Source organism: Mytilus edulis, chromosome 10 (assembly GCF_963676685.1).
Source record: "Mytilus edulis chromosome 10, xbMytEdul2.2, whole genome shotgun sequence".
Classification (NCBI taxonomy): domain Eukaryota; kingdom Metazoa; phylum Mollusca; class Bivalvia; order Mytilida; family Mytilidae; genus Mytilus; species Mytilus edulis.
This window is the reverse complement of record NC_092353.1, coordinates 66580341-66593971: the sequence shown is the minus strand read 5'-3', so window position 1 is coordinate 66593971 and position 13631 is coordinate 66580341. Positions and strand designations below refer to the sequence as shown.

At 32.3% G+C, this 13631-nt stretch overlaps 1 protein-coding gene across 2 annotated transcripts in view; it reads left to right on the top strand.

The window, feature by feature from the left end:
- The window catches only part of LOC139492278 (uncharacterized), a 43591-nt gene extending 31958 nt beyond the window's left edge, over positions 1-11633 (top strand). For both annotated transcript variants that reach the window (XM_071280495.1, XM_071280494.1), the window contains exons 2-6: positions 411-514; positions 3647-3962; positions 5066-5251; positions 10015-10369; positions 11295-11633. In XM_071280495.1, coding sequence (XP_071136596.1) covers positions 411-514; positions 3647-3962; positions 5066-5251; positions 10015-10369; positions 11295-11376 — 1043 coding nt within the window. In that variant the 3' untranslated portion in view covers positions 11377-11633. The remainder of the gene's footprint in view (positions 1-410; positions 515-3646; positions 3963-5065; positions 5252-10014; positions 10370-11294) is intronic.
- The last annotated feature ends 1998 nt before the right edge of the window (positions 11634-13631 follow it).

Sequence of the window (13631 nt, the reverse complement as noted above, 5' to 3'; positions counted from 1 at the left end):
ATTCTGCCACTTTTGGTCAAACTAAAATATTCACAAAAACAAAGCAAACATTGCTGTACAGATAAAAAATGTGATGGTAAAAACAAAGCTATTTACACATTAGTAAAAAAGGCTGTATCTGGTCAAATAGTGTTGTTAGACATACATAAAAAAAGATGTAGTATGAGTTCCAATGAGGCAATGCTTCATCCAAGTCACAATGCGAAAAAGTTCACAATTAAGTGTGTACTGGTAAGTATGGCTTTCAACACAGAGCCTTAGCTCACAGGCCTGGGACAGCAAGCTGTAAAGGGCTCCAAAATTATTAGTACAAAACAATTCAAACAGAAAAACCATAATAGAGCTTGAATACAATTATCTTTAAAATTCTTTTTAATGTTGAAATAATGTTATTTTGTTTTTTGTTACAGATGTCCCTCCCTTGGAGGACATGTCTGATTTGTTACAGAAAGTTCAGATAATAAAAGAAAAAAGAACAAAGACATCTTCACAGAACCAAGTTAAAACAGAAAAGGTATGATGATTACACAAGCATATTTACATAGGGATGTTGATGAAATTCATGCATCCTGTTCTTGTTTTACTTCAAAAAGTATTTATATTGGAATGTGAGTAAATTACTTAATTGTTAAATTTTCTCTTCAACATTTTTATACGACCGCAAAATTTGAAAAAATTTTCGTCGTATATTGCTATCACGTTGGCGTCGTCGTCGTCGTCGTCCGAATACTTTTAGTTTTCGCACTCTAACTTTAGTAAAAGTGAATAGAAATCTATGAAATTTTAACATAAGGTTTATGACCACAAAAGGAAGGTTGGGATTGATTTTGGGAGTTTTGGTCCCAACATTTTAGGAATAAGGGCCAAAAAGGGCCCAAATAAGCATTTTCTTGGTTTTCGCACTATAACTTTAGTTTAAGTTAATAGAAATCTATGAAATTTTGACACAAGGTTTATGACCACAAAAGAAAGGTTGGGAGTTTTGGTTCCAACAGTTTAGGAATTAGGGGCAAAAAAAGGGCCCAAATAAGCATTATTCTTGGTTTTCGCACAATAACTTTAGTTTAAGTAAATAGAAATCTATGAAATTTAAACACAAGGTTTATGACCATAAAAGGAAGGTTGGTCTTGATTTTGGGAGTTTTGGTCCCAACAGTTTAGGAATAAAGTGCCCAAAGGGTCCAAATTAAACTTTGTTTGATTTCATCAAAAATTGAATAATTGGGGTTCTTTGGTATGCCGAATCTAACTGTGTATGCAGATTCTTAATTTTTGGTCCCGTTTTCAAATTGGTCTACATTAAGGTCCAAAGGGTCCAAAATTAAACTTAGTTTGATTTTAACAAAAATTGAATCCTGGGGGTTGTTTGATATGCTGAATTTAGAAATGTACTTAGATTTTTAATTATTGGCCTAGTTTTCAAGTTGGTCCAAATGGGGGTCCAAAATTAAACTTTGTTCATCAAAAATTGAATAAATGGGTTCTTTGATATGCCAAATCTAACTGTGTATGTAGATTCTTAATTTTTGGTCCAGTTTTCAAATGGTCTACATTAAGGTCCAAAGGGTCCAAAATTAAACTAAGTTTGATTTTAACAAAAATTAAATTCTTGGGCTTATTTGATATGCTTTATCTAAATATGTACTTTGATTTTTGATTATGGGCCCAGTTTTCAAGTTGGTCCAAATCAGGATTCCATATCAAGTATTGTGCAATAGCAAGAAATTTTCAATTGCACAGTATTGCACAATAGCAAGAAATATCTAATTGCACAATATTGTGCAATAGCAATTAATTTTCAATTGGAGTTATCTTTCTTTGTATAGAATAGAAGTTGATAATATATGTTGGAAATTTGCCAGACATGACTATGATGTCATTTTCTATTTTTATTTGCCAATAACTTTATGTAAATAACTTCATTGGAAATTTGCCAATATAAAATGTTGCTGATGAAGCTTTTTTTCCTTATCTTATCTAAAATGTTTTTAGATAATGTATGTTGGACATTTGCCAGACATGACTATGATGTCATTTTCTATTTTTATTTGCCAATAACTTTATGTAAATAACTTAATTGGAAATTTGCCAATATAAAATGTTGCTGATGAAGTTTTTTTTATTGTTTTATACAATAAACAATGTATATTCACTTTTACTACCAACCAATCTTTACCATTCAGTGATAACAAGCACTTTATTTTACATTTTAATATTTTATGATGTATTTAAAAGAGTAGTTATTGTTGCAAACTCCATTAGAAATTTGAATTGATATCAGTTTTGGAAAAAAGGGAAACGGGGATGTGAAAAAAAAGGGGGGGGGTTTAAATTTTTCTCATTTCAGATTTCATAAATAAAAAGAAAATTTCTTCAAACATTTTTTTGAGAGGATTAATATTCAACAGCATAGTGAATTGCTCAAAGGCAAAAAAAATATTTTAAGTTCATTAGACCACATTCATTCTGTGTCAGAAACCTATGCTGTGTCAACTATTTAATTTTAGATTTAAAAAGTTTGAAGAAGAAATCTTTAATTGATTTGTAAAATCTTGACATTTGTTTTGTGTAAAAAAAAACATGTAATGTCAAAAATTTGATCACAATCCAAATTCAGAGCTGTATCACGCTTGAATGTTTTGTCCATACTTGCCCCAACTGTTCAGGGTTCGACCTCTGCGGTCGTATAAAGCTGCGCCCTGCGGAGCACCTGGTTGCAAATGCATTCATAATATTTTGCAATGAAATCAACCAAACATCTTTGAAGTCAGTTTAAAAAAATTAAATCAATGTTTATTGAATCCTGTCACAGTGTGCAGTTGTCCTAATATGAGGATTTATCAGGTCAAATGAAGTTGTATTAGAAAATACAATTGCACACTGTGTAATGAACTTATCCTGATTTTGTTTATTACAAATTTATATATTCAAATTCAAATATTAGGACTATAAAGCACCTAAATTTTTTTTGTATTTTTATTATGTCAATGGTATAAGGGAGATAATTTCAATTGATGTCACAAAAAATTGTACTGGAATTTATTAGGACAATATCAGTCATCAATAATTTTTTTTCTTATATAGGATTTTGCTTTATTTTTCTGTAAATTAACTCTGTCTTATACTTAATAGAAAAAAAAAATTAAAAAAATGGGGTCATCGTTCATTTACGCTCACAATCTGCCTTTGGAAGGAATTCGAAGCATACACTATTTTAAAGATTATTTTTTTCTGTTGAACTAATAGGAGAAATATTGAAATAAAAAAATAACTAAATTCCAGAAATCGCTCAAATTTTACAATAGTTTAGTTTTAGTACAGCTTATTTGAAAATAAAAATATAGGTCATCGATTAGTTACAAAAGATATTTCAGTTTTGGCATTTTTGCACCAAAGGGAGATAATTTGGAGCTTTTTCAAAGATATATACATTTTAAAGGTCATCTGGAGCCAAAACTGATTAAATTTTTTAATGATTTTTTTACCTTATGATAAAGTAACAACTTATAAAGTAAAATATATATAATGTGTAATGGGAAAATATTTTTTTTCTGAAATTTTTATACCCTTGAGCCTCCTTAATCCTTGAGTACAGCATATGTAAAATATGTATTAATGATTAAAGAATTATATTGTTATATTTTAGAAAACCGTTTCAAATGGACACTGTATAGTATCAGACAAAAACACGGCTTGTGCCAATAAACCAGCACAAATCCAATCAAAACCTGAAAACACAGAACCAAACCCAAAACCAAAACCATCAGCAGCAGTATCACAATCATCCTCTGGCTTTGGAGGAATGAAAAAAGGGTTCATGTTTGGTGGAGGCTCGTCACAACCCAAACCATCACAAGAAAAAACAAAGGAAGCATCTGTACCCTATGTAAAGAAAAATGAGGAATCATTAAAACTTGATGAAGTACAGCAAGCTATGAGTGATACCATAACAAGCAAGAAAGGTTAGTTTTTGGACATGCTCTAATTAACATACATTTACATATATTCTTATAGACTGTGGAACCAATGGATAAATCAGATAGTCCACTAGTGACTATGTAAGAATGTGTTTCCTTTATGATCGTGAAATGAATTTACAATTTTGATAAACGATTTTCCCCTTGAACATTTGAAATGCCTTCTGCATTTCACAAAGTTGTTAATTTCTCTTAACATCTGTTAGCACAATTTTGATTCACCCAGTGAACTGATAAAGGATATGACCTATCAACACAGCAAATCTTCTTAGATAATTGGCGAATACACATTTTTTTTTATACTATGGGTCCAGAAAGGGTTAAAATGTCAGAGAATTGGAGAAATATATACATGTAGATGAAACTTTAACAAAAATTGCATGGCTTTAAAATATTTGGTTATAGGTTACTATCCTGGGTTTTCCTAGTTTTAATTTTTAATAGTGATCTGTCTCATAATTACCAGCAGTGCAAAGTTTTGTATTTCTTAGTTGTTATATAAAATACTTTTATGTACATTATTTGCATCATTGTTAAATAAAAAAGAGAATATTTTGAAAGATCCATTGACTTCCATTCACCCATTTGCTTTTTTGTTTACCATTAATTTACACTGACATGTTGAAGCCACAAGAGGAAATTCTGACACCAAAGTGAAAAAGTTTGTTGTTTGATAGCAGGGTTCTCGTTAAGAGGACTCACGGGTTTAAAAAATGACGCGTCCAGCTCGATTTCCATGCGTCCAGGACGTGTATACGTGTCTTAACGAGAACCCTGCAAGATACTATAGGTCAATTAAATGTCACAATATCTCTTCAATAGTTCAGGTGTCACAGATTCACAAACAGTGATTAGGTCTTTTAGAGTTCTTCTAAAATAACACAACATTTAAAGTTTTTAAACCTTTCATCTATCCATTTTTAACCTATTGAAAATACATGTACAACCCTGTAAAAAATCTGACAAATACTTTTGAATACATGAGACATGAATAAAACTTGCAAAATTGTTTTTAGCATTTTAAACTGTACATGTATACTATAAATGTATGAATGATTACATCTAATAACATTATTGTCTTTCGACAGATGAATGGATGACAGATGATTTACTAAGTAAGGTAGAAAAAAATGAAACACTTCTAAAGAAACTACAAGATCCTAGATTTATGGAGGCTGTGGAATTGTTTCAGACAAACCCTACTGCTGCTATGGAAAAATATAAGAATGATAAAGAAACACAAGATGCATTTATGCAGTTTTGTGGAATTATGGGTAAGACAATCGAATTGCAAGAGTATCACAAAGCAAAATGACATAGTATTTCAAATTGCTTAGTTTAGCTGACTTTTTTGTTCAGTACTCAACATCAAAAGTGCAAAGAGGAAATTTACATACAATTCTGTATATCTTGTAAGCCTTTTGACCAGTCCGTTATTCCGTCAGTCCTGTTCTTGTTATGACAACTTTTCTGAATCCTCACAACATTGTTATATGAAACTATTTCGATAATTAGGACATACTACATGTATATGTAGACATGCATAATAACTGGAAGTTGGGATTCAATTTTTTTTACTAGGACTAATAGGAGTTATGCCCTGTTGAACTTTAAATTTATGTCTAAATGTACCCAGTGTTCTAGTTACAAAGTTTGAACAGGGCGCAGCGCCTGTCTTTTTTTATTGACGCCTATGCCTTTTTCTGTCATTCCTCAGACGCCTTGCTGTTTTTATCACCAAAAAAATCTTCATTTTTAATTTCTGCCTTTAAAATACTGGTAAAATCGTAATTGTTCCATGAACAGGAAGTTCAGCTACCTGTGCAAGCTGTCAAATTAAGTGACCCATTAAGTGTATGGCTTTACCTGACGGCTTTGGTGTCAAACACAGTGTTAATTAACACCAATTACCTTAGCTTAAGTTCATAAATAATTTGTGTATTTCAAAAAAGTTTGAAAAACAATTTAATTACTTCCCCTTATTCATCACCTGTTCACAATATATTAATTAAATTATGGTTCTTTTCGTAAAAAGATTAAAAATAAAACAAATTGAATGCAAATGCATATTAGATTCTAATAATTAGAATAATAATTTAAATTATTTTCACTTGAATACACTTCAAAAATAAATATTTTGAAAATTATATTTTGCATGTTTACTTCCATGAATTGATGAAGAAATCCTAGTTTTGAAATTTGATTCACAGAGTGGTATAGTAACAGCATCAACCAGATAGCTTCATATACATTATTAGACAAAAGTTTAAAGAGGGTCTCAGCATCATGACCATGAAGTCAACTTTAAAAAAAAATGTGCCAAAAGAATTCAATAACATAACTTCATTTTAACTGAAACTTAATGTTTTAATAATGCATATTAATTCTTATTCTTAAATAATGCATAATAAAAATTATGTGCTTATTAATTATGAGGCTGAAATAATTCCCTTTTTTTAATGATATAAATTTATGGGTAAAATTGCCCTTTTTCAATGACATTTATGCATAAAACTGCCCTTTTTCTGACTAACACCCTGACCTTTTCAAATCCTGGCTAGAACACTGGTACATGCAACAGTTTGTCATCACAACTCCTCTGAAATCACACAAAAGAATTTCATGAAGCTATATAGATAATAAGCACATAAAATGTAGATGTGCATATTCAAATAATTTTTTTTGAAGTTGACTTTTGTAGGATTGAGGTTTTAAGAATCTGGTGAATTTTGTTTGCTCAGTGACAATGTCGGTTGTGGGGTATGTGAGTGTTCATTTATTTTGCCTATTATTTGGAAATTATTAATAAATATAGAGAGACTGTTAATAGCATTAGATTCAATGGTCAGCAAGACAAAATCTACGAATAAGTTGAGCAGCTGAAATCTTCAGTACACTCTTTATTGAAGTTTTGCTCTTTACTTACAATTTTTACCTTTTTTTTGCATGTTTATCTACTGTTCTGTCCTTTCCTTGAAAACTGTTAAAGCTAAAGAGACACTTTGAATAGCATGAATAGTGAAAAGGAACAGCAAGAGAAACTACTAAAACAAACATTTTACTTTAATAGTCGTCTTTTTAGCTCACCTGGCTCGAAGAGCCAAGTGAGCTTTTCTCATCACTTGGCGTCCGGCGTCCGTCGTCTGTCGTTGTCGTCGTCGTCCGTCTTTAGCTTTTACAAAAATCTCCTCTGAAACTGCTGGGCCAATTTTTACCAAACTTGGCCACAATCATCATTGGGGTATCTAGTTTAAAAATTGTGTCCGGTGACCCGGCCAACTAACCAAGATGGCCGCCATGGCTAAAAATAGAACATAGGGGTAAAATGCAGTTTTTGACTTATAACTCAAAAACCAAAGCATTTAGAGCAAATCTGACATGGGGTAAAATTGTTTATCAGGTCAAGATCTATCTGCTCTGAAATGTTGAGATGAATCGGACAACCCGTTGATAGGTTGCTGCCCCTGAATTGGTAATTTTAAGTAAATTTTGCTGTTTTTGGTTATTATCTTGAATATTATTATAGATAGAGATAAACTGTAACAGCAAAAATGTTCAGCAAAGTAAGATCTACAAATAAGTCAACATGACCAAAATGGTCTGTTGACTCCTTTAGGAGTTATTGCCCTTTATAGTCAATTTTTAACCATTTTTCGTAAATCATAGTTATCTTTTACAAAAATCTTCTCCTCTGAAACCACTGGACCAAATTAAACCAAACTTGGCCACAATCATCATTCGGGTATCTAGTTTAAAAATTGTGTCCGGTGACCTGGCCAACTAACCAAGATGGCTGCCATGGCTAAAAATAGAACATAGGGGTAAAATGCAGTTTTTGGCTTATCACTCAAAAACCAAAGCATTTAGAGCAAATCTGACATGGGGGTAAAATTGTTTATCAGGTCAAGATCTATCTGCCCTGAATTTTTAAGATGAATCGGACAACCCGTTGATAGGTTGCTGCCCCTGAATTGGTAATTTTAAGGAAATTTTGCTGTTTTTGGTTATTATCTTGAATATTATTATAGATAGAGATAAATTGTAAACAGCAAAAATGTTCAGCAAAGTAAGATCTACAAATAAGTCAACATGACCAAAATGGTCTGTTGACCCCTTTAGGAGTTATTGACCTTTATAGTCAATTTTTAACCATTTTTCGTAAATCTTAGTTATCTTTTACAAAAATCTTCTCCTCTGAAACTAATGGGCCAAATTAAACCAAACTTGGCCACAATCATCATTCGGGTATCTAGTTTAAAAATTGTGTCCGATGACCCGCCCAACCAACCAAGATGGCCGCCATGGCTAAAAATAGAACATAGGGGTAAAATGCAGTTTTTGGCTTATCACTCAAAAACCAAAGCATTTAGAGCAAATCTGACATGTGGTAAAATTGTTTATCAGGTCAAGATCTATCTGCAACAACAAAAGAGAGTTTTTAAGGACCTCAGCTGGCTATACAACCCTTGCACAATCAACTGAATTTTGCAGAAATCATTAATAGGATAGATTGCCCTTATATGATAATTTTTTATTATATTTGTTTTTTTTGGCAAAGGGGGAGCAGGGGGTTGCGCAACAACAAAACAACTTCACATCTTTCTCATTACTTTGCATTTCTCGTTAGATAAATTTTACAAAATTCTCCCTTGAAACAACTGTCAGATTTAAACAAACTTGGTTTAAATCACCACTAGGATATCCAGGGACCACTGTGTATGATGACCCTGCCTGCCCACATGGCTGAAATAAAACAGGTTTCAAATGCACTTTTTAGTATTATATCTCTGAAACTAAACGACAGTACAACAGTTGCATTTATCATGCATCAATTGTAAATAAAAATATCAGGTGAGCGACACAGGGTCCTTGGACCCTCTAGTTTTTTTAACCTGATTTTTGTGGGCAAAAAAACAAAAAAAGATAGTGAGAAAGTATCACAATTGAATCGCTTTAAAGCATCAATGTTTGTTTATTTCATTAAAAACTTATTATTTGCTGGTCTTTGTGATGCAAAAATTGAAAAATTCCCAAATTCTTATTAAAAAGAGTCCAATAGTATTGTAACAATTTGATTCTAAGACTAAAAAATTATGCCAAAGAATTATGAAATTAACTCCCCTTACAGTATTTCATTAACCAATGTAACTTATTAGAAGCTGAATCCTAAAAATGTAAAACCATTCATTTCCTTTGTATGTTAATATTCTCTCTCCTATGTAATGGTCTACTGACTTTGAAATTTTGCTTATTTTTCATGTATTAGTTTGTGATTAGGTCAGTTTATGAGGAACCACTAGTGGTGAGTGAGTAATAATTGGTATGCAGTTTTATAAGCATTGGCATATCTCATTTTTATGGAGATTATTTGGTCCCGCTCTCTCAGTAATGGTCTATTGGCTGTGAAATTTTTGCTTAGTATTCAGGTATTAGTTTAATTGTGATTAGGTCAGTTTATGGGGACCAAGTAGTGTTAAGTTAATGATAATTCGTATGCAGTTGCATAAGCATTGGCATATCTCATTTCCATGGAGATTATTTGGCCCTGCCCCCTCAGTCATGGTCTTTTGACTTTGAAACTTTTGCTTAGTTTTCACGTATTAGTTTGGGATTTGGTCGGTTTATGGTGGATCAATAGTGGTAGGTCTTTGATATTTGATATGCGGTTGTGTTAGCATTGGCACATCTCATTACCATGGAGATTATTTGACCCTGTTCCCTCAGTTATGGTTTATTGACTTTGAAATTTTGCTTGGTTTACATGTATGTTTGTGTTTAGGTTTGTATAAAGGGAGCTATTTATGATAAGTCAATAGTATTTGGTATGCAGTTGTATTAGCATTGGCACATCTCATTTCCATGCAGATTTTTTAGCCATTCACCTTCAGTCATGGTTCATTGACTTTGAATAGTTGCAAAAATTACATGATAAAGTGTTGCTATATTAATTTCAACATTTGCATTGTCGAAATTTAAAAAAAGGCGAGACGTAGCTCTGTGATAACAGTGTATGATTCTTGGATGTCTTTATTTATAGGAAATCATTTCACAAACATTGCTGACAAAGATGGCGGCAAAACAGAAGAGAAGACACCACCACCACAAAAACCATCACCCAAGATAATAGAGGAAATAGATCCTGCAGACAGTAATAAATACGTCCCTACAAACCCGCCGTCTGCTTCACAAAGGGGGACAATCCTTACAAGACAGTCACAAGGTGGTGCTGACATGTCTGTTAGAAGTTCAACTAATCCAAAACAAGCTACTGCAGAAGATGAGAATAAAATGCAAGATATTTTATCTCAACCAGATGTGATGGACGTTCTAATGGATCCTTGGATACAAAATCTATTTCATGTTTTAAGAAATGACCCAGGGAGTGGACAAAGGTGAAGTGAAATATATTTAATTGATGAGCTATTTGGGTTAATTCAGTTTTGATTTTTAAGGGAGAGTGAGGTCTTAGTCTATATTTTACAACTATAACAAGACTCGTATTTGAATAGAACAAAACTTTTTAAGCTTTCAACACAGTCTACAATAAACAGAAAAGTCCAATCAAATTGAAACTTAGTATGTTCCCTATGATATGTGACATAATTTATAATGATCTTTTATAATTTTAATGCAAAATTAGAGATTTTCTTCCATTTTCACGGTCCAGTGAACATAAAAATGATAACGTGGATGGGGCATCGGTGTACTGGGGACACATTCTTGTTTCATATCTATTAATATGAGCTCTTTTTAAATTTTTTATAAATTTTAGATTTTACGTTTGCCAGTTATTAGGTTTGATTCATTGAAAAAAAGGGGGATTTTTTTATTCATTATAAAGGAGGATTTTTCAGTTTTCAGACACTAACTGAAAAATGCTTTCAGGCTTTCAGCTTTCAGCTTTGTGCAGCTGTTTATTACCATGATATTGTTAGTAAGCCTTCAATTTATGAGGGGGGGGGTCTCATTGGGAGGTTCCAATCCTGGATCCCGCTTACTGTTTTGTCAGATTCCCGTATCCTGCTTACACTATGTACCTAAGCAATTCTCATTTTTTTGTCATTTCCCAGGTCCCGCTAGACCTCATTTCCCGTTTTCATGACACAATAATTTGACTTTCACGCGTCACGCTTACAAAAAATCAGCAATCCCACGTCACGCTTAGACCCCAATGAGACCCACTATGAGTTTTAAATATCCCATTAGTATCTTTCACTTTATGAATAAAAGATCACAAACTAGTTTTATATATATTTTTTTGTAAATCTTTATATAAGAAAATAAAGTTTAACATGTATTTTCTGTTATTAATTTCAGGATGTTATTAGATGCTGACAGTGAGAAGAAAAAGAAAATAAAGAAACTTGTTGATGTTGGAATGTTGCAGTTTCAGACATAAAGGAATGCAACCCAAATTTTAAACATTCCTAAGACTATTCTATACCGAGACAAATTGATATGAAATTCATAAAAAGCAATGTATGAGGGGAAAATTTATACATGAACAGTATTCCTCATTATTAACAAAAAGATCCATAAAGAAATGTGTGAAACAGCATTTAAACAAAAATACACATTTTATGCATTTCATGTTAATTAATTTATGTAGACACATTTTTAATGAGTTGTACAATGTATTAAATATTTTAACAATGTTATAATTATATCATTCATCATAACTGCAAAAATCTGGGATTTAACCATCCAAAATTAAATTAAATATTTAAATAAGAAAATGGGATATGATTTCCAATGAGTCAGCTTTCCACCAGACCAAATGACATAGAAGTTAGCAACTACAGGTCACTGTAATACTATGGCTTTCAACAATGAGCAAATTCCATACAGGATCAGTTTAGTGAATCAACAAACAATTTTATATTAGAATCCATATCTGGCTGTTCTTTATTCAAAACCTTCCTCCAATCTAAATCAGCTGTTGAGTATTGACCATTTTTTAATTTTACCTTTTTAATGACATTTTGGCACTTTTGACTTTGTTTTTGCTTTTTCATCGCAAAAAAGGCCTCCGACATGTCCCATCTACACACTCCTTAGCCAATCACTGGAGACTTAGGGGAATCTTCAGTACCATAGTCATTTACTATGAGAAACAAAAATGAATTATGCCAAGCAAATATAAATATATTTTGCTTTCATATTTATATTTTGATTGGAATAATTCATTTTTAGCTCACCTGGCCCTAAGGGCCAAATGAGCTTTTCTCATCACTTGGCGTCCATCGTTGTCTGTTTCCGTCGTCTGTCGTCGTTAACTTTTACAAAAATCTCCTCTGAAAACTGGGCAAAATTTAACAAAACTTGACCACAATCATCATTGGGGTATCTAGTTTAAAAAATGAGTCAAGTGTCCTGGCCAACCAAACAAGATGGCCACCATGGCTAAAAATTGTTTATCAGGTCAAGATCTATCTGTCCTGAAATTTTTGATGAATGGGACAACCCGTTGTTTGGTTGCTGCCCCTGAATTGGTAATTTTAAGGAAATCAAGCCGTTTTTGGTTATTATTTAAAATATTATTATAGATAGAGATAAACTGTAAACAGCAATAATGTTCAGCAAAGTAAGATCTACAAAGAAGTCAACATGACCAAAATGATCAGTTGACCCTTGAAGGAGTTATTCCCTTGATAGACAATTTTTAACAATTTTACGTATATTTTTGTAAACTTTTACAAAAATCTTCTCCTCTGAAACTACTGAGACAAATTTAACCAAACTTGTCCACAATCATCATTAGGGTATGTAGTTTAAAAAATGTGTCCGATGACCCTGCCCACTAATCAAGATGGCTGACATGGCTAAAAATAGAACGGGGGGGGGGGGGGGGGGGGGGTAAAATGTAAAATCTGGTTTATAACTCTGAAACCAAAGCATTTAGAGCAAATCTGACTGGGTTAAATTGTTTCTCAAGTGAAGATCTATCTGCCCTTAAATTTTTAGTTGAATCAGACAACAGGTTGTTGGATTGCTACCCCTGAATTGGTAATTTTTAAGGAAATTTTACTGATTTTGGTTATCATCTTTAATATTTTTATAGATAGAGATAAACTGTAAACAGCAATAATGTTCAGCAAAGTAAGATCTACAAATAAGTCAACATGACCAAAATTGTCATTTGACCCCTTTAGGAGTTTTTGCTCTTTATAGTCAATTTTTAACAATTTTCATAAATTTTGTAAGTTTTTGTAAACTTTTATGCCCCACTTACAATAGTAGAGAGGCATTATGTTTTCTGGTCTGTGCGTCCGTCTGTCTGTTCGTTCATTCATTCATCTGTTTGTTCATTAGTCTGTTCGTTGGTCTGTCCCGCTTCAGCTTAAAGTTTTTGGTCAAGGTAGTTTTTGATGAAGCTGAAGTCCAATCAACTTGAAACTTTGTACACATGTTCCTTATGATATGATCTTTCCAATTTTAAAGCCAAGTTAGACTTTTGACCTGAATTTCATGATCCACTGAACATAGAAAATGAAAGTGTGAGTTTCAGGTTAAAGTTTTTGGTCAAGGTAGTTTTTGATGAAGTTGAAGTCCAATCAACTTTAAACTTAGTACACATGTTCCTTATGGCATGATCTTTCTAATTTTAATGCCAAATTAGATTTTTTACCCAATTTCACAGTCCATTGAACATGA